This window comes from Nicotiana attenuata, unplaced genomic scaffold, assembly GCF_001879085.1.
Source record: "Nicotiana attenuata strain UT unplaced genomic scaffold, NIATTr2, whole genome shotgun sequence".
In the NCBI taxonomy this organism is placed as follows: Eukaryota; Viridiplantae; Streptophyta; class Magnoliopsida; order Solanales; family Solanaceae; genus Nicotiana; species Nicotiana attenuata.
Window position 1 is genome coordinate 41,088 of NW_017674138.1, and position 21,717 is coordinate 62,804.

Here is a 21,717-nt window from a genome sequence, read left to right on the forward strand (position 1 = left end):
TTGATATGATATCACATGTCCCATTCCCATTTGGTATTTTACTGGCCAAGACAATATTTTCTACATTGAGTTATTGTTATACGCTCTACGAGGTTGATGATATTTGTTCCGTTATGCACCTTATTGTCAATTTTCTTTTGATATCTTGCACAGTTTTTGACTAGTAAGCGTCCTGAATTGAACCTCGTCACTACTCCTCCGAGATTAGTCTTGATACTTACTAGGTAGCAACTGTGGTGTGTTCATACAATGCTTATGCATATTCTTTGTACAGATCCAGGTACTTCGGATCGAGCTGATCGTTAAGAGGCGTGCTAGAGTTTGCTGAAGACTTCAAGGTATCCCTGTTATTTCATTCGCCGGCCTTAAAGTCACCCTCTTTACTTCATTTTCTACTGTTTATGTATTCCAAACAGCATTGTACGCTTTGCTGGAGGCGTTCTAGAGTTTATTGCTGACTTCAAGGTATCCGTGTTATTCTGTTCGCAGGCCTGAGAGTCCCCCTCTTTACTTTATGTTTTACTGTTTATGTATTCCAAACAGTATTGTACACTTTGAGACTTGTTATGTATTCTTTGTAGAGTTTATGACTCAGTATTACCGGGTTTTAGGATGTTGCTTTTTGTATCCATGTTTGGCAGTTTAATCATATTTTGTAGTTTCATTAAAATTTTAAGTTGTTATATTCTAATTGATATCGTTATGTGATAGGCTTACCTAGTATTAGGAATTAGGTGACATCATGACCCCTATGGTTGGAATTTGGATCGTGACAAGTTGGTATCAGAGTTCTAGGTTCATAGGTTCTACGAGTCATAAGCAAGTGTAGTCGGATTGAGGCACGCAGTTCACATCGCATTTTTGTATAGCCGTGCAGCACGAGTTGGGCACATAGGTCGAGATAAGTATGACATTTCATCCCTAGACGGACAAACAGTCCATACGCACTATTCAGATCTTGAAGGATATGTTAAGGGCCCGTGTCATGACTTTTGGGGGTTAGTGGCATCAGTTTTTACCGCTGGCAGAGTTCGCCTACAATAACAGCTATTAGTCGAGCATCCACATGTCTCCGTACGAGGCCTTATATAGGAGTCAATGTCGTTCTCCAATTAGTTGGTCTGAGCCTGGGGAGGCTAGGTTGTTGGGCACTGATTTGGTTCGAGACGCCTTGGAGAAGGTGAAGTTTATTCAGGAGCGACTTCGTACAGTGCAGTCCTGTCATGACCCCCACCTAAAGGATCGTGATGGCACCTAGTCTCTAAAACTAGGTAAGCCGGTCACTTACAACAGTTAAATAAATTAAACATGATATTATGAAGAAGACTTAAATATAAATGCATAAATAAAGGTGGCACAAGCCTACAAGGAGATAGTCACAACAAATCCCCAAGACTAGGTAGTACAGAGTCACGAACTATAACTAAATACATGGACAATATCTCAACATACAGTACTGTTCGGATAGAGAATTAACAGTATAATTGTAAGGAAAGGACTCCAAGGGATTGCGATATCCAAAGCAGCTCAACCTTGAATCCTCACAAACAAAGAAGCTCTCACTGCCTGGATCTACTACCTCCATCACCTATATCTGCATAGAAATATGTAGAAGTGTAGTATGAGTACAGCACGATCGGTACCCAGTAAGTATCAAGACATAAGCTCGATGGAGTAGTGACGAGGTTCATGTCAAAACACCCACTAAACAATAATCTTTCTTAGGGGTATTACCCGATACACCCTCAAAGGCCTCTTCAGCCCGAGGTAGGACAACAACAGAATTAAGCTCCGATTGAGAAGCCACCGGCTCAGCAGTATGTGGGACGGCCAGGTTCCCTCCCCCCTCGGGTGCTACCGAGGAATCATCTTTCTTCTCGCCTTCAACTCGGGGACTCCCCGGCACTTCTGGAGTTAAGGTTGCTGAATCAGCCTTAGGTTCTTCCACTTTGGCCTTCTTGGATTTCGGAGAACGAGTCGACGACCTCCTTCGCTTTTTCTTCTCTTCTTCAGGTTTCAATGTATCCGTTTCACCAAGCGGTACTTCTCTCATTAAGAAGGCCTCCCCCAGACCCGCGCAAATGCAAAATACAAACACAGAAAATGAGGACGCAATTGGTGATAGTTCTTTTGGGAGATTCGATAACAGCGGAAGTAAAGGCTCACCGTGGTCTTTGGCTTGTCATCGAGCCCTAGACAGATAGCGCCACACGCACTCGATGTAGGGGAAAATCGAATCTAGCTAGCTAACCCTGCCTGAGAGGTCCTTAACCGCGCTAGGGTACACTGCGACAGCTGCATCAGCGGAGGAAGTCAGTTCGTAGGAAGATTTATCCAAAAGAAAAGGAGAACATTTAATTAGCGTATCCACTTATGCTTCATGTTCCACCTTCCAGGGAACGACATCCTCTCTACTGGAATCAGGTACGACGTCCTAACTCGGACGAAACGACTCATCCACCCCCCGTTTCTAACCTTGTCAATACAAGCAAAAAAGGCTCTCGAGGCCCGACATTGGAGCTTAATCAGGCCCCGACGAAAGAGTCGGGGACTGTACATTCTGATCAGGTGGTCGAGGGTGAAGGGCATCCCCTTAATCATGTTCGCATAATATCTGATCATGTAGACAATATGCCAGAACGACGGATGAATTTGGCCGAGATTTACACGATATCGTTCATAGAAGTCGAGGATCATGTGGTCTATTGAAGGTGAGGATGACTCCACCTGGCCAAGAGTAAATGGATAGGTATACACACTCAGGAAGCCGGCCTTATATGTCGTTATGTCCTCCCCCCGAGAAGGAATCTCCACTTGCACCGCGTCCCCCCAGCGGCAGTCGGTCTTCACCTTTTCGGCGTCTGCTATTAAACTAATATATCGGGACATGGGTTCACATCGTCCCAGCTTCGAAGAAGGTTTGTCGGTCTTGAAATCGGAGGTCGTTTCAAAGGCTCCTGGGATGCGTTCCCCGACATGAGGGGGTACTGTCGCTTTTCCCTTAGACAAGCGTGAGGAAGAGGAAGGCACATCTTCCTTAGGGATATAGGTGGAAGCTTTCGACATTCTTGTTAAAAGATTTCAAAGGAGAAATGAAATTATAATCAGGAGAGAGCACAAGAGAGAAGTAAGAAGAACTCTTTTGAAGGTTTGATGATGTAGTGGAAAATAAGGGGCGAAGGCAGAAGTATTTATAGAAGCCAAACACGTACGTTGGAGCGGGCCAAAGATAGCCAACCGCTGCAATTAATTCGAAGGCTTTTCAAGGGTTGTACGGACGCGACCTTCAGACACCCTACTTGTCACGTCAATCGCTTGATAGGGCATAACTAACGTCGTGATGGAAGTATCGAAGAGGCAAGAATTCAAGACCGTTTCTTATCATTTTACTCTAAGAAACCGGGGACTATCTGTATTCGGCTAAAATCGAAGAGTCCGATTTTGTGATCATTGTGACATTCCGTAGCTTCACCTGAGAGGCCCGAGGCACAACTTGAGGTTCAGCCCCGAGGGTTCCTTAGCTCGACCTCGAGGCAGCACAAATCGGTGGCTACCATGGACAAGCGGGAGGTTCCCAAGGCACGTGACCAAAGCTGACAATACCTGCAAGAGTAGTACTAGTCTGTACTAGTAATAGCTGTACCAGCTATGTTTCTTTGTAATAATTACATATGTACCATGTTGAGATTCCCCCTCCTATATAAAGGGGACCCTTATCATTTTGTAGGATATATGACATTCAATACAAGAACAAAAACATTCTCTGCTCTCCAACTTAAACACATTCTCTCTTGATTTTAATGCTTACATTTATTACATTGCTTGCATTTATCGTCTTTTATTGATTGTTCTTTATTTATTACTCATCATTGATCATATAGAGCCATCGTCAAGGCTTTTAGAACTGTTAGTCCTTCATTGGCTATACACAGTCCAACGCTTTATAGCTCGACCTCGAGGCCCCGTATAGGCTAGCTCGAGGCCCCGACTCTCGGCCACTCGGTTTGTTTGTCACGCTATCTTCAAGCTCTTATCTTATATTCTAGTCTCACGCTTAGCATCTACTGCCTAACAACTAGCATAAAAATAAATCACGTATTTTTAGAATCACAAAATCAAATCTAATTGTAATTACCATTTTCAAGGTAAACAATTTACTGTTATTAACAAACCTAGAATATATATATATATATATATATATATATATATATATATATATATATATAGATAAACCGAAATGAATGAAGTAAAGTTTACTGAAGATATGTTGACAAATAGTGGAGCAATTAACTAGTATCCTATAGGAATTATTAAAAATGGAGCTATTAACTTTAAATAATAACTAAACCGAAGAGAATAAATTACTATGGTTAGTAATGATGATTATGTTTATGTAGTGTTCTACTTTTGTTTGTTACTCAGCTTAGGAAATATACTCAATGCATAATGTTGATCTCGTGATCATCTCCTACTCTTTGGATTTTGGAATGTAAATAACCTATGCTACACTATGCTGCCATGTTGGACCGGGTAAACCTTTCTTTTGGTCGAACAATACATTATGCATATATATATATATATATAGACAAATCCCCTAAATTTTTCAAGATATATTTTTTTATATAGAAATCTTATCAAATGATCTGAATTAATTGAAAACTCAATCTCTATTCACGTCTGGTATCGCTTTTCAGCAGTGTATATGTATTGAATAAGATTTGTACACGTCCAATGCATGCCAATGGTGTAATCAAGTATATTAGTATGTGTTTGTGTCTATCCTTCAGTTATTATAAATGAAATATTACCTGACGTATATTTTACGACCAAAGATTATTAAAGATTTAGAAGTAGACTTTCCATGATAACGTGCAGATTCTCCTTTCAACAATTATTATAGTTTGATAAAATTACTAATTAAAGGGTGTTGCATGCATTTCGTATGGTGACATACCAAATGCATGTTCATCTTTGAATTCGTCATCCTCATCTTAAATTTTATTTAAGCAAATTAAAAATGAGTAATAAGGAGCTAAATATAATTATACGAGTGTAAAATATATGTGGTCTAGAAACTAATTAACTTTTGAAGTAATTAGTTGCGATAATATGAGAACTAAAAAAAGACTTTGAAGTTTCAACCCTTCCATCTCGAAAAAGCTAGCTTTCAGAAGGACGTTGAAACTTTATAAATAATAATTCATTAATTATTATTTGTACTCATAGAGAAAAATCTATGTAATAATAATAATAATAATAATAATAATAATAATAATAATAATAATAATAATATTATGTTTCAAAAGTCATAGTGTTACTTCTAATCTATTTCCCCAATAGCCTAACAAATATTTATTTTGTTATATTATCTCAAATGACATTGATGAACATAAATTCACAACTTCACTTTTTATATTTTGGAGAAATATAACATAATTGTGTACAACCAATTAAGCAACTTCACAACATGCCAACAATCACGGAAAGTACTTACTCCCATGCGATATTTACTTGGATTAAATATGTAAGTAAGCGTTTTTCCCTACAACTATATTTTGCTATTTTCAAAAAATAAAACAATATGGTACGCAAGAAAATAGTTACTCTTTTGCATGTACCTAACAGCTAACGATCATCAAAAAGTAAGCTTTAATTTTCTATTTAAACACTAAACGAGTAAATTGTTTTCCCTACAACTGTTAGTTTCTAAACAGTAGCAAACTAAATGTACACATTGATTTTTGCATACCATATCGAAAATAGTTATTTCTTTGCATGTACGTAACAAAACTTAATGAGTAAGGCCTAATTTTTCTCTTTATGCACATTAACTTCTAGATTGCAAATTTGTCATTTAAACCACTTAATCAATATGCCACATTTAGTTACAACTTTGTCTTCACATAAGTTTTATCACCAAACAGTATGACTTTATCCTCTTATTTTCTGATATATGACCTGGAAACAATCATGGTAAGTATCATCTTAATGTAGCAAAACTTATGAAGTAAGAAAATAATAAATTCATCATCAATTCTGGTAGGATGGATAAAATCTTTTTATCTTTAATCAGAGAGTATTTTTGTTTAATAGGTCTTATATCGCACAAATTTAAAATACCAAAAATTGAATAGGAAACCATAAAATAAGAAGTGAATACTATAAAAAGAAACTAAAAAAATAAGAAAAGGAAATATGAGACAAAGCACCAAAAATTTCTAAGTTTTGAACCAACCTAATCTTTGATTATCTTGACCATCAAAAAAGGTAGAATGCAAGTCAACTTGCTTGTTCCCACGCCGTTATATTCGGCAAATCACAATCAACACTTTCACCGACCCACTAACCCCCTCTTCTAACCACCCACCCCCACGACCACATCCGGGGTTGTTTTATCCTCACAACATAAGAAACCAAAACACAAATCACACACTTTGAAAACCTCGGTTTAACCTCCCCTAGTCTTTGTTCTCTCTCTCTCTCACACACACACACACACACCAACAAAGACACACACATATATTTGTATATTTGTTGAGGTACCCTGAAAAACTTAACGGCATATTCTTCTCTCTCTAGCTATATTTTCTTGGAAAATCCTCAGAGAAAATTTGAAAAAATTCAATCATTTCCTATCTAAGGCCAAACCCATTTTCAATTTTCCCCCAAAAAATAAAACCCATGTAGTCCTCACGGATCTTTCAACAAAATCCAAGACTTTCTTGAAAAGGGTGTTTGAATAACCAAATCTTTTTGCCATTTGAAATGGTGGTGAAGATGATGAAGTGGCGTCCATGGCCGCCTCTTATATCCAAGAAATTTGAGGTGAAGCTTCTTGTAAGCAGGCTTGAAAATTTGGTGGCTTCCTCCGCCGTGGGCGGCGGCGTGGCGGTGGAGATCAGGTGGAAAGGACCACCAAAGATAGCTGCTTTTAGAAAGACAGTGAAGAGGAACTGCACTAAAGAAGAAGAGGTGAAAGATGGAGCAGACGGTGCCGTTTTGGTGGAATGGGATGAAGAGTTTGAGGGGCTCTGTAATCTTTCTGGCTACAAGGACAATGTGTTTCATCCCTGGGAAATCGCCTTCACTGTGCTCAATGTGAGACTCTCTCTTTCTTTTCTGTTCTTGCAATTATCATATTCAATGTCTTCCCTTATGTATTAATTTCTTGAAAATGTTACTATTTCTTAGATTCTTTAATTAGTAAGTATTTTTTTTTTCTTGTTCTCTTTATCTTTTAGATTATGACTGGTAGAATTTATGTGTGGAGTTGGTGTTTGGTGTTATATTGTAATCAAAGGAGAAGAGGAAAATGATATGTTCTATTGCAAATGAGTGTTCATTGTCATTTCTTGCCATATTGTTTATTATTTGTTTTTCAGTATTCATGGTATGATTTTAGATGGATTGACAACCCTGTAGAAATAAATGTCTATGCGATATAACCAATGTTGGACTAATTGTTTGTAGAAAACTGTGCCTATGTCTGATATTTTATTTTAAAATTGTTTCGAAGGCTCTACCACACGATATCCAGATAATTTCTTGGGAAATATCATGTTCTGCATTCCACTTTGAATCGAGTTCCGTGGTTATTGTGTATGTTTTCTGTCAAAAAGATAGATCGTGGTTGTTATGCTTACATTACCTGAGATGGAAACCAGCAAGTTGAGGAATATTTATATAGAATTTGTGGCTTATGAAGCCACCATGTATTGAGATTTATGGTGTTGTTTCCAATTAGGCAGTATGCTGCGGATCTCATTTTTGTTGTGTTGCACCCACTGCTTAAGCTAAAATTTCCTTTTCCCTTCAGTTATCTTAATGATTCGTTCGGTGGATTTGTCGCTTTGCATCTGCTGGTTGCCTTTTTTTTTCCAGTGCTGAACATATCTGCCTCTTTTGGTTACCTTCTTATTGGGTGGGTCTTGCACAGAGTAGATTTTGTTTGCTTGGATTCTGTAGTGCCTTCTTTTAAACATGATAGTAAGGTTATGTCGGAAGGCTGGAAACACGTTATGTAGTTCTTTCTGTCCTTTTTATTGGTCTAGTCTAATAGATAGTTTGTCTTCTATTAATGGTTAAAAGAAAATCTAAAAAACTTTGTCAGTGCATTTGTTTGGAGCGAGGTTTGTTTTGTCAAGTAGATCTCCTAATGTGATCTATAAAACACTTGCAGAATTATACAGTAATCCATTTAATGAAACTTGTGGGATTTTGGAGATTGAACTAAGATGAAGATAAAGGACAGCTTTTGTTTCTTCTGGATCGTTTGCTACTTATAAGTGAAAGTATGATACCAATATAGACACTAACCAGCAGTTATGTTTATTTATATTGAACTATATGGTGTCTCACATCGGATACTAGATGCATCTGGCATTATAAATATATTGGAACTACCCCACCTAATGCGGTTTTTTCTGTTCGTTTCAATGAAAACGAGTTTTAACTCTTAAGGAGGATATGGTTTGGATACTCAAACTTCTTTCAAATTTATGTAAGTATCTCATTTTCTTAATCCGTGAACCGATTTATGGTTCAATTTTTGGGGTTTAGTTTGTCGTAAGGTTCACATTCCTTATCATGTTCGCAATTTATGTTATTTGATTTCACAGGTAGTTTGCTGGTTAAAGATGGAGATTTTTTTTGTTTAGATTCTTATGGCTAGCATAACCATCTTTTTCTTTAGTTATTTGCTGATGCCTTCATCGCGATGTGCTGATTCTTTTTCTGCTCCAGGGTATGAATGCTAAGAATAAGGCACCTGTTCTTGGTACAGCTGTCTTAAATGTTGCTGAATTTGCTGCCAAGACAGAGGAGAAAGAATTTAAACTAAACATTCCTCTGGCAGTTCCAGGGGGTGCTTCTGAGACTCGGCCCACACTTTGTGTATGTTCCTCTGAGTTAATTTAACATGTTATTCCTACTGCTACCGTCCTCAAAGACCTATTGCCCATACTTGACTCGATCTCTACATGTCATGCAGATATCGCTTAGCTTGTTCGAACTAAGAGCTGCGCAAGAGTCGACAGAGTTGGTTCAGAGGCCACTAGCTCCTGTTCAATCTCCAACACGGTCTGGAGAAAATCCACCGACAGAAAAAGATGAGCTTTCTGCACTTAAAGCTGGCCTCAGAAAGGTTAAAATATTTACAGAATATGTATCAACCCGGAGAGCAAAGAAAGCCTGTCGAGAAGAAGAGGGTAGTGAAGGGAGATGCTCAGCTAGGAGCGAAGAGGGGGAGTATGCTTATCCTTTTGATTCCGACTCCCATGATGAATATGAAGGAGGAGAGTCGGATGAGGGAAAAGAGGGTCCTACTGTTAGGAAGTCATTTAGTTATGGTCCATTGGCTTACGCGAATTGTGCTGGAGTTTCTTTTCATTCTACTACAAGCGACAATACTGGGGGTGAGGATTGGGTTTACTTTAGCAACCGCAGATCAGATGTGGGCTGCTCGCAAATGGATGACCAGATCACTTGTGCTTCTGATCCTGTAGTTCTGCAGAATTCAAAGCGTAGTATCTTGCCTTGGAGGAAGAGGAAGCTGAGCTTTAGATCTCCTAAATCCAAGGGGGAACCGTTGTTGAAGAAGGATTATGGAGAAGAAGGTGGAGATGATATTGACTTTGATCGTCGGCAGCTCAGTTCTGATGAATCTTTGTCATTTGGGGTAAGATCCTTAGCCTCTTTTTTGCCAAAGGCTCCACCTCGTAATTTTGTGCTGTTCTTGGAACCCAAAACCCTCATTTTGGATTCAGATTATGCTTTAATTGTGTTGCCCATACTACTTGGACTTTTGCATAAAGCATCCTTGCTTGATAATGACATGTAGAAAGGTAGGCATAATGCTTTTTTCTAGTAATATATCTAATTAAAGTTGAAGCTGAAGCACTAATTCATGAAGAACTCTTTAGCATATCTGGTTAGCACAAACTACATTGTTGTTTCAAATAAATTAGAGTATTTAGTATTCAAAACCTATTACTTAGACAGTAATTTTCTTACCTTATACATCTAATGAGTCAATGTCGATGCTCGACACTGTCTTAAATTATCTAATATATTCCTGTTGGCCATTTCATTATTTTTTTGTAAGTACCAATTTGCCATTTTGTTATTTGCAAATCTTTTAATGTGTCATTCATTATACAACAGTTATTCACTTGTTCATTGATATGCATGAAGCTTAATACTTTGACATACTCTTTTCGTTCTTTTGACGTCACTGTAATTATTCTGGAGATAAGTAAATTTTGATATTGTCTTGCAGTGGCACAAGGCAGAGGAAGACTCAACTGCAAATCGATCTTCAGTATCTGAGTTTGGTGATGATAGTTTTGCTGTTGGTTCTTGGGAACAGAGAGAGATAGTAAGTCGAGATGGACACATGAAGCTTCAAACTCAGGTATTCTTTGCGTCCATTGACCAACGAAGTGAGCGAGCTGCTGGAGAAAGTGCATGCACAGCCCTTGTTGCTGTGCTTGCTGATTGGTTGCAAAACAACCGTGATCTCATGCCCATTAAGTCACAGTTTGATAGCTTAATTAGAGAAGGTTCATTAGAGTGGAGGAAACTTTGTGAGAATGAAACATTCAGGGAGCGGTTCCCTGACAAGCACTTTGATCTGGAGACGGTCCTTCAAGCCAAAATTCGCTCGATATCTGTTGTGCCAGGGAAGTCGTTTGTTGGATTTTTCCACCCTGATGGAATGGATGAGGGAGGATTTGATTTTTTGCATGGTGCTATGTCCTTTGACAATATTTGGGATGAAATTAGTCGTGCTGGATTAGAGTATGCTTCTGTTGGTGAACCACAAATCTATATTGTTAGTTGGAACGACCATTTTTTTGTCCTGAAGGTTGAAGCAGAAGCTTATTACATCATTGACACCTTAGGTGAGAGACTCTATGAGGGCTGCAATCAAGCTTATATACTGAAGTTTGACAAGGATACAACCATATATAAACAGCCAAGCACTACTCATTCAACAGAAGAAAAGCCAGCTGCCGATCAGCAAATCATTGCTACAACAGTGGAGCCAAAACCTTGCGATGCTCCTCATACAAACTCCAAAGCTGGTTCTCCAGACAGTGAAGCAGTGAACAAATCAGATGAAGCAGTGAAGGCTGGAAGCGCAGAAGAAATTCTTTGTCAAGGTAAAGAGTCGTGCAAAGAATACATCAAGAGTTTTTTGGCTGCGATACCAATCAGGGAACTGCAGGCCGATATCAAGAAAGGTTTGATAACATCAACCCCTCTTCACCATCGGCTTCAGATTGAACTTCACTTCACCCATTTACAACAACAAGCACCCATAACTCTGGCACTAGAGATGTCGACGGCTGCACAAGAGCTGCCTGCAGTTGCAATGACTGAGATTTCGACATAGAGACACTTAACTGTAAATTTAGGAAGTATGATAATTCCTAACGAGTTTTTTTTCTGTTAGTGATGGGATGGATGGCTTTAAGAAGCAAGCCGATGTCATCTCTTCAAGTGGTTTAAGAGGATCTTTGTGTTTCCCCTTGCCATATCTTTGGTTGCATTACAGTAAGATAGGTTTAGTTTTCTTACTTTGTATGACACCTTGCCCCTTTGTTTCTATCCAAGCAAAAGTTTGTAAATCGCTTATCAATCTTCTGTATTTGGAATTATAATAGATGGTATCTAACTTGTGATCTTTATACTATCAGTGCATACTCTATTTTGAATCTTGTAAAACATACTTGGCAAACATTAATTGCATAGATGATCTGTGACTTTCCTTTTAGTTCCATAGATGTTAAGAAAGTTAAATAGAATGTTCAAACATTGATTATGTGATTTATGTTGTATGAGAAAAAATTTCTTTTTAGTCAGTTATGAAATGTGGTGGCGAACTAAATGAAAATTTTTCTGCATCTTGTGACTGGATTGGATATTGCCTGGTCATTGATTAGCTGGGGTCAGAATCAGGAAAAGGCAAGTGTTTCAGTTTCTAGTTTTGCAATGCATGTGGTGTTCATGTTCCTTTGTTAGCTGTAAAGGTGATCCTTTCTACCGAATTTGGTCCTCGTGCACATGAACAGATTCTTTCTTCCGTGTTCAATTTTTAAAGAATAAATCCTCCTCCCTTAGCCCCTCAACGCACGCACAACCACCCACTGAATTTCCCCACCCTATAATTTCATTAAAGGTCACTCAATTTTTATTTTAGGCATCTAAGTTATGAAATTATTTTTTGTAACAGAAAAGTTATTTAACTTTACCTTAATTGATCATAAAGTCTCTAAACAATTTTTATAATCAAAATGTCATTCAATTTTGTCCTAATTTCATAGAAAAGTCTCATTCGTTTCCTTCTAGTGACTTTCCGTTATATTTAGACAAAGATGAGTGACTTTTTATCGTAACGAGTAATTTAGTGACATTCATCCTTCATACGTAAAGTTAATGGATGTTTTCATCGCAAAAAAATTTATATACTTTTTCGAAACCGGAACTAAAATGCGGTTCTTCTTGACTCAAGTGACCGAAATGTGTGGAAAAAAAAGAGTTACCAAAATATATAGAGCGTCTTTTTAAAAGACGCTATACTTTAACGGACGTTTGGCCAGTTAAGTATAGCTTCTTTTAAAAAGACGCTATATATAGCGTTTTTTACTAAAACGCTGTACATATTAAGTGGAACCACAAATAATTTATCTGTGGTTAACTGACATAACAACAATTCAACTACGTATAGCGTTTTTACAAAAAATGCTATATCTCTAATAATTGCACCCCGGGGCTGGTTTCTGCCTTATTTAAAGAGGTGAAGGATTTTGTAAAAATCCATTCATAAAAATCTTCAAGTGTCTGAAATTTTTCAAGTGTTCTGAAATTTTTCTTTGATAAGTTGTTTTGCATTTCGTCATAATGTTTGAAGAGCGAAAAATTAGAATTTCATTATAAGGGGAGGGGGGGGGGGGGGGAGGGGGGGGTAGGGTTGTGGTGGCGAATAACTCAGTAAGCTATAGTATATCTCCACAGTGTCATGTTAAGTTGCCACTTACAATGGAGTACGATAGATTGCTATCGTTGTTATGTAATAAAATGAGTGTGAGCAAACCTTCGGTGAATCTTAAAATAACCGGAAGATATTCGTATTCTGTGACTCCGCAATGGGTTGCTTGTTATGTTGAGTTATCGAAGACGATGAAACTCTAAGAGATTTTTTGGGGACTCCGGATGAATACACGGAATTTATTGTGATAAAATTATTGCAAATGTACGTCAAGGTTGAAGACGTTCACAATAATGAGGTTGCGCAAAGTAGGGAAATCCCTCAATCATCAGGTGGTTATTTTGGAGCTGTTTTAGCCGAACAGGTTCCGGCTGAAAGAGTTTGGCCGGATCTAAACTTATCTCCACGGGCGAATGACGAGCGAGGAAATAATTTATCCCCTAGTATACATAATCCCCAAGCCGAGTGGTAAGCTTCAATTCACCGTTACTGTTACAATGTATATTTTTGTGTATTCCACAGGGGGTATTGACCAGATATGAATTTTTCAAGTTATGAACCAACAACCAATTGGAATATGCCTAGTTTTGGTGTGTTGGATCATAGTGGTTCATCCGGGAGCCAGCATCAATAAGATAATGTGCATCATGGGATATCAACACATTATGATTTGTAAGTAAATATAAAAAGTTGTATGTATTGTTTGGACCAATTTCAGTAACTCATTATTTCTTTGGTTGTGAAAAAGAGCAACTTGATGACAACTGTCCTCACTCAATTCCCCGTAGACGATGTATTTACTCGAATTTGGCAGATGCGCAGAGTTAGGAAGATAATAGTGATTATGACAACACTGCCGATGAGTCTGGAGATGACACACCCTTCGTGACGAGGGTGATGATGGGGAGGAAGAGAATGCCGAACCTGATTTGACGAGGGAGCATGCTCCACCTCCCGTTAGACCAAGAGTGTACGAGTCCCACGTGCCGTTTCATTCAAGGCATATTCCCTACCTTGATCATTTGCCAAGTACGTCGGATGTAGATGCCCTCACAAGGGATACTGACGAAACTCGGACAGCAATGTGGGATGAATCTAGACCAACGGTGCTGTCAAAGGGCATGCTTTTTTCTGATAAGGCGCGCCTAAGCAGGGCGGTGAAAATGTACAACGTAAAAGAGTGTCGTAAGATGATTGTATGGGAGTCATCTCCGGATATATACAAGGTTGTTTGCCGTGGATGGTTTACGAGTTGTAACTAGATGTTGCGTGCGATAAAAAAGAAAACAAATATGTGGAAAGTGGGTAAATACATTAGCACCCACAATTGTGAAATGGACACATTCAGTGGGAATCACTTCAACTTGGATGTTGACTTGATTTTCCTTCTCTTGATTCCACACATTGAAGCGTCCATAAGGTACAAGATCAAAGAGTGTATTACATCCGTCCACCAGGAATATGGGTGTACTATTACCAAAAGAAAGGCATATCTCGGGCGCAAACGCGCATTTGAAATTGTTTATGGTGACTGGGATAAGTCATTTGCATCTCTACCCAAGTACATGGCCGCATTGCAACACTTTAACCTCGGGACTGTTGTTGAATAGAAGCTTGAGCGGAGTGCAGGAATACCAGAATATATATATTCAGATACGTGATCTGGGCATTTAAACCAGCAATTGATGGTTTTGTGCATTGCCGTCCGGTAATATGCATAGATGGTATTCATGTCTATGGAAAGTATGATATTAACCTGTTGATCGTCGTTGCAGTAGATGCCAATGGACAAATATTTCCCCTAGCTTTTGCCATCTGTGCCAATGAAAGCCAAGAGATGTGGACGTTATTTTGAACCACTTGAAGAAGCACGTTATCAAACAACGTTCAGGTATTTGTCTAATATCTGATCGGCATGAGGGTATATTATCTGTAGAGCATTTGCTTGAATGGCAGAAACCGTATACATACCACCGTTACTGTGTGAGGCACCAGAAGGCCAATTTCAAGAAGAAATATCCCAACAAGGACTTGCATGATTTAATGTGAATGGCTGCAACTGATCACCAGAAGTGCAAATTCAGGAGGCGCATGGAGCGATCATCCCGCTGGTAATGAATCCTAACCCAAGCAGGCGATGGAGGTACATGCTGCGGTCGACCAAACTGGCGAAGGACTCGTTCGGTGGCATATACTCAACAATATCGAGACATACCAACGGGACGGAAGAGCTCCACATAAGTCGCCCGGTCGAGCAATAATCGGGCAAACTAGCTATAAGCGCATCGCTGTAGAGCGTCCAAATGAACTATCACGTAAAAACAGGAATCGTGAGTATACGCAACATATATAAATCCAGGCCAAGTGAACTTAAGTATAGAATTACCTGCGCATCCTCCAGCAAATCTAACAAATCTCTGCAATACGGGAGATTATGTCGAGCCTCGTACTCGTGTGCGTATCCCCGCCTCTCAGCCCGCCTCCTAGCCAAAGGGAGTTCTTGAGATATGGGTGGTAGAGGTGGCTGTAACTATAGGAACCGCTCCCAGGCCCAAACCTAATATACAATTTGGACGTAAAATTTAAGGTATATTTATATGATGTACGTGATAATGAAGAGAGTATTTGTCTATGTTTTCACCTGCAGCAACGGCATAAATCCTGCAACGTTTCGCTGGGTGCCCATGCATACTTGGCACATCTGCCGGTACAAGTAGCCAAGAACAGTAGCACCCCAGCTGTACTGACGTAAATCATCTAGCAGCTCAAGATGATGAAGAAATCTCAAGCTAACTAGGTTTTCCGAAGCGTTCGGGAACAATACGCCTCCAAACATAAGCAGCAACAGCTACCTCGTGTACCACCTAATATGAAGCTCCGGTGTATCATGATCAATGTCATCATGGTTGGCCTCCAAATACTGCCGGATGGGCGTCAACGAATTACGACTAGCCCCAACCAATACACCCTCATCCTCTGGCCGGAAATCGGTGAGCCGCTGCAAAGTCTCTAGGTACTGAGCTCCCGTATAATCTCACATGGCTCCCGGCAAAGCAACAGCAAGTCCATCAACTGGCAGCCCATAAAGAACCTCCACGTCCTGCAGCGTGATAGTGGCATCGCCAACGGACAAATGGAAAGTGTGCGTCTCTGGTCGCCACCGCTCTATCAAAGCCGTGAGCAATTACCAATCCAGCTGCAGCCGGCCGATCTCAATGATCCTATAAAAGCCTGTATCCTGCAGGAGTCTGACTATACGGGAATGGAGCTGGCGTTCTTTAACATATGTAGGAAGACCTATGCTCGGCCTGTAGCTGTAGTAGCTCTAGGGACTGCGGTCCCGGATGCAAAGGCGGAACTTCCATGGCGACTACTGTAAATTGAACAAAATTAATTATATCATTTTTCTTTTCCACTGCTTAAATATATTGCAATACCTTAAATATTAAATTTTATTCGATATTTTTACCATATTGTTAATTAGGTTGATACATTTTCAATATTGTACTTTTATTTTCTATACGTTACTTTAATATGTTAGTTTTATTATTTTATATGTTAGTTTTATTATTTTATATGTTTGTTAGTTATTCACCTATTTTTTACTACACATAATTTAATTATTAAATATTTACATTTTTGTTCCGAACAGAATATTTAAGGCCTAGTAGCACCATGTATCCTGAATTCTTATGTTCATGACAAGAAATTTTTTCCGATTATTGACTCAACAGGTTTGTTATTTTATATGTTAGTTTATTATTGTATATGCTAGTTTATTAGTGTATATCTTAGTTTTACTATTTAATATGTTAGTTTTATTATTTAATATGTTAGTTTATTATTGTATATGTTAATTTATTATTGTATATGTTAGTTTATTATTGTATATGTTAGTTTTATTATTAATATGTTAGTTTTATTGTTTAATATGTTAGTTTTATTATTTTATATGTTAGTTTTATTATTTAATATGTTAAATTTTTATTGTATATGTTTGTTTGTTTAATATTGACTTATTTTTTACTATACTAAAATTAAATAATTAATTTTTATAACTAAACAAGATTTAATTATTAAATAATTACATTTTTTTATCGGGCACAATATTTGAAGCCCAGTAGCACCAATGTATCTTGAATTCTTATGTTCTTACGTCTGTTGACTATAATTAAAGATAATTTGTGTTTGAATATCAGTTTTTTGACGTTTTTTTTGGGAATAAGAGATATTTAAATGATTCATTTCTATAACTACAAGGATATTACGCTAAAGGGCACTACGTTTTACTACGCTAAAAGGTCACTACATTACAAATACNCCGCCAACTCTAGATCGTGCACAGGGTAATTCTTCTCATGAACCTTCAGCTGACGTGAAGCATATGCAATAACTTGCCCCTCCTGCATCAATACACATCCCAAGCCAACGCGAGAAGCGTCACAATACACTGTATACATCCCTGAACCGGAAGGCAATACAAGAACTGGTGCCGTAGTCAAAGCCGTCTTGAGCTTCTGGAAGCTCTCCTCACAATCATCGGACCAACAGAACGGGGCACCCTTTTGGGTCAATCTGGTCAGAGGTGATGCAATAGATGAAAAGCCCTGCACAAATCGCCGGTAATAACCTGCTAACCCCAAGAAACTCCTGATCTCGGTCACTGAAGTAGGACGTGGCCAACTCTGAACTGCCTCAATCTTCTTGGGATCCACCTTAATACCCTCCCCTGACACTACATGCCCCAAGAATGCTACTGACTCCAGCCAAAACTCACACTTAGAGAACTTAGCATAAAGTTGCTGCTCTCGCAAGGTCTGAAGCACTACTCTCAAATGCTGCTCGTGCTCCCCCAGGCTACGTGAGTATATCAGGATGTCGTCAATGAAGACGATGACAAAAGAATCAATATAAGGCCTGAACACCCTGTTCATCAGATCCATAAATGTCGCTGGAGCATTAGTCAAGCCAAAGGACATCACCAGAAACTCATAGTGGCCATATCTAGTCCTGAATGCGGTCTTCAGAACATCTGAATCCCGAATCTTCAACTGATGATACCCTGACCTCAGGTCGATCTTAGAGAACACCCAAGCACCCTGCAGCTGGTCAAACAAATCATCAATACGGGGTAATGGATACTTGTTTTTGATGGTGAATTTTTTCAACTGGCGGTAATCAATGCATATCCGCATAGGCCCATCCTTCTTCTTCACAAATAGCACTGGTGCACCCCAAGGCGATACACTTGGCCTAACAAACCCTTTAGCTAACAACTCCTCTAACTGCTCCTTCAGCTCCTTCAGCTCCTTAGGAGCCATACGGTACGGCGGGATAGATATAGGCTGAGTGCCTGGAGCCAAGTCAATACAAAAATCAATATCACGGTTCGGAGGCATGCCAGGAAGATCAGAAGGAAAAACATCGACGAACTCTCGGACTACTGGCACTGAATCAATCGTCGGAGACTCTGCGATGGTGTCTCGAACATAAGCTAAGTAGGCCAAACACCCCTTCTCGACCATGCGTTGGGCCTTCAAGGAAGGAAATGACCCTGCTAGGTGTATCCACAGTGGAACCCCTCCACTCCAATCTCGGCAACCCTGGCATCGCTAGAGAAACAGTCTTGGCATGGCAATCTAGAACGACGTGATATGGAGATAACCAATCCATGCCCAGAATAACCTCAAAATCGATCATATCGAGCAACAGGAGATCTGCTCTAGTCTCAAGACCACAGAAAGTAACCACACAAGACCGGTAGACCCGGTTCACATCCACAGAATCACCCACAGGAGTGGACACATGAACAGGAGCACCCAAGGGCTCAGGTGAAATAGCCAGGAAACGAGCAAACAGAGATGATACATAAGAATAAGTGGACCCTGGATCAAATAATACCGATGCATCTCTACCGCTGACGGAGATAATACCTGTGATGACGACATCTGAGGCCAATGCATCTGGCCTGGCTGGGAGAGCATAGAATCTAGCTGGAGCACCGGCTGTCTGGCCTCCAACTGACTGAGTGGCAGCTGGCTGACCTCTCCCTGTCTGGCCTCTACCCTTGGAACGACCTCTACCAGTCTGCTCTCCACCTCTAGGCGGCTGGACCGCTGGCGCTGGAGTCATGGGCTGCTGCCCCTGCTGTACTGCATTGCTCCTAAGCCTGGGGCAGTATCTCCTCATGTGGCCTGTGTCCCCGCACTCAAAACAACATGGTGCGGCAGCCTGCTGTCCGGATGGCTGACCCTGAATGCCAGAAGGCCCACTAGAAGAAGCTTGAGTAGCTGGCGGGCGGTAAGAACTCTCCGGCATAGCATTGAAATAAGGACCGGAAGACTCCGGAAGACCTGAATACCCACTGGATGAACCCTGAATAGCTGGCGGGCGATAAGAACTCTCTGGCATGGCGCTGAAATAGGAGCACGCTGGAGCACCTCGAGCCGGTGGTGGTGCTGAAATTGGGGGCCTACTGGGCTGACCCCTCCCAAAGTGACCTCTGCCCCTTGCTGGGGCGCCTCTGAACTCTCCTGAGAATCTGGCCCTCTTATCCTGCTGCATCTGCTCTCTACCCCTCAAACGGTAACCCTCAATCCTGCGGGCAATCTCAAGTACTAGCTGATATCCAGTGTCCATCTCTACCTCACGAGCCATACCCGACCGGATAGTGGGATGTAACCCGCAACAAACCTTCGTACTCTCTCTGCCTCTGTGGGGAGTATCATGAGTGCATGGCGAGACAACTCAGAGAACCTCGCCTCATAGTCGGTCACTGACATATGACCCTGCTCCGGATACTCAAACTGATGATGCAACTCTTCCCTCTCAGAGGGTGGAATGTACCGATCAAGGAACAACTAAGTGAACTGACCCCAAGTGAGGGGAGGAGCACCTGCTGGCCTGCTAAGTAAATAAGACTGCTACCATCTACGGGCCCTGCCCTCCAGCTGAAAAGTAGTGAAGTCGACTCCATGTGACTCCAAGATCCTCATGTTGTGCAGTCTATCCCCGCACCTCGTCAACTGAAATCCTGGGCATCCTCATGACGCTCGCCCCCGAAGACTGGAGGTGCNTAGCTACGCACGGGCTCTCGTCACCTAACGCGTGCGTAGTCCCCGCATTTAGCAACAAACACTCAAACATTAATCCTAAGGGGACAATTCCCTCTTACGAGGTTAAAAAGGAGACTCACCTCGCTCCAAAGTGCACTTCCAATGTCCAAGAACGAGCCCAAGTCCTTAATTCGAAGCCGGACAATCCCAAACTAATCAAACGAAGTAAGAACTAGTAAATAAAGGCTTACAAGGTTTAATTCTAGCTATTTAAACAATTTCCTAACCATTTACACAAGTTTCCTAAATTCCGACCCCGGGCCCACGTGCCCGGACTCCGAGATTTTTCGAAGGAAGTTGTTCCCTATCACCTAAGGATCACAAATATATGATTTCTAGTTCACTACATGGCAAATTATGTGATAAAACCTTAGTTTTCATTAAACCCTAGGTCTAGCTCAAATCCCTTGATTTTACCTAATTTTTAGTGTTAAATCTACCTAATGTTTATGTATTGGAACTAAAAATGAGTGGGGATTACTTACCTTGCAATGTTATGTTGAAACCTCCTTTTTGGAATCACCAAAATCGCCTAAGTGTTGAGAGTAATGTGGAAGAAATGAGTTTGGGTTCGTATTAATGAACCCTTCTGCCCCCAGTTATTTTCGCATCTGCGGAAGTATTTCCGCTTCTGCGAGATCCGCTTCTGCGGAATTTGGCCGCTTCTGCGGCTTTTGGGATTTGGGGCTCGACCGCTTCTGCGGTCTGGGGGCCGCATGGGTGGAACCGCTTCTGCGGTCCCTGGGCCGCTTTTGCGGTTTCCCCTGGCCTGCCCCTTCTCCGTTTCTGCGAACTATTGACCGCATCTGCGGTCCCGCTTCTGCGGTCCAATAACCGCAGATGCGGTTATGACAGAAGCAGCAAGCTTCAGTCATTTTCCAAATTCTAACTCACTCGAGCCCCGCTCGTTTGACGCTCGAGGCTCCCGTGCCCCGCCCGAACATACCGACAAGTCTGAAATCACGAGGCGGACCTACTCGAACCCTCGAAACACTCAAAACAATGCTAAATCGGGGAATCAACCCCAAAACCAAATGAATCAAATCATTGAACTTCAAGTTCTTAATTCTCCTCCAACGGGTCAAAATGCCCTTAAACTACTCGGATTGACACCAAATTTTACGGGTAAGTCTTAACTGATATTTCGGACTTGTACCAAGTTTCGGAATCGAGATCCGAACACGATACCTAGGAAAACAATGATTTCTTAGTTTATTTAAACCTTTGAAACTTTAATATAACAATTTCACATAAAAATTCATTACTCGGACTAGGGACCTCGGAATTCGATTCTAGGCATACGCCCAGGTCCCATATTTTCCCACGGACCCTCAGAAATTGCCAAATCACGGTTCTGGGTCCGTTTTCTCAAAATGTTGACCGAAGTCAAACTTGGCTTTTTTTAAAGAAACTTAAAGAAGCAACTAGACTTATTCTTGCTCAAAACTCTTCTAACTTCCGAACCACCCATCCCCGCAAGTCATAAATTAGCATAAGCAAGTGCGGGAAGTCTTATTTAAGGGAACGGGGTTCAAAAATGCAAAACGACCGGTCGGGTCGTTACAGAACTCGATACACACGTGCAACGCACGTGCCGAGAAACTAGTATAT

The 21,717-nt window shown here is 40.5% G+C and overlaps 1 protein-coding gene across 1 annotated transcript; it reads left to right on the forward strand.

Annotated features, from left to right (window-relative positions):
- Positions 1–6,380: 6,380 nt before the first annotated feature.
- Positions 6,381–11,698, forward strand: LOC109218062. Its single transcript, XM_019382382.1, has 4 exons — positions 6,381–7,098; positions 8,743–8,892; positions 8,990–9,676; positions 10,277–11,698. Exons 1-4 carry the CDS (start codon positions 6,766–6,768, stop codon positions 11,393–11,395), a joined length of 2,289 nt encoding a protein of 762 aa, XP_019237927.1. The 5' UTR covers positions 6,381–6,765; the 3' UTR covers positions 11,396–11,698.
- The last annotated feature ends 10,019 nt before the right edge of the window (positions 11,699–21,717 follow it).

Excerpts from the sequence above, each read along its gene's own strand:
- LOC109218062 (XM_019382382.1), top strand. The coding sequence starts at position 6,766 with ATGGTGGTGAAGATGATGAAGTGGCGTCCATGGCCGCCTCTTATATCC. Across the intron at positions 7,099-8,742 it reads TCGCCTTCACTGTGCTCAAT|GGTATGAATGCTAAGAATAA; the intron begins GTGAGACTCTCT and ends TTTCTGCTCCAG. Across the intron at positions 8,893-8,989 it reads AGACTCGGCCCACACTTTGT|ATATCGCTTAGCTTGTTCGA; the intron begins GTATGTTCCTCT and ends CATGTCATGCAG.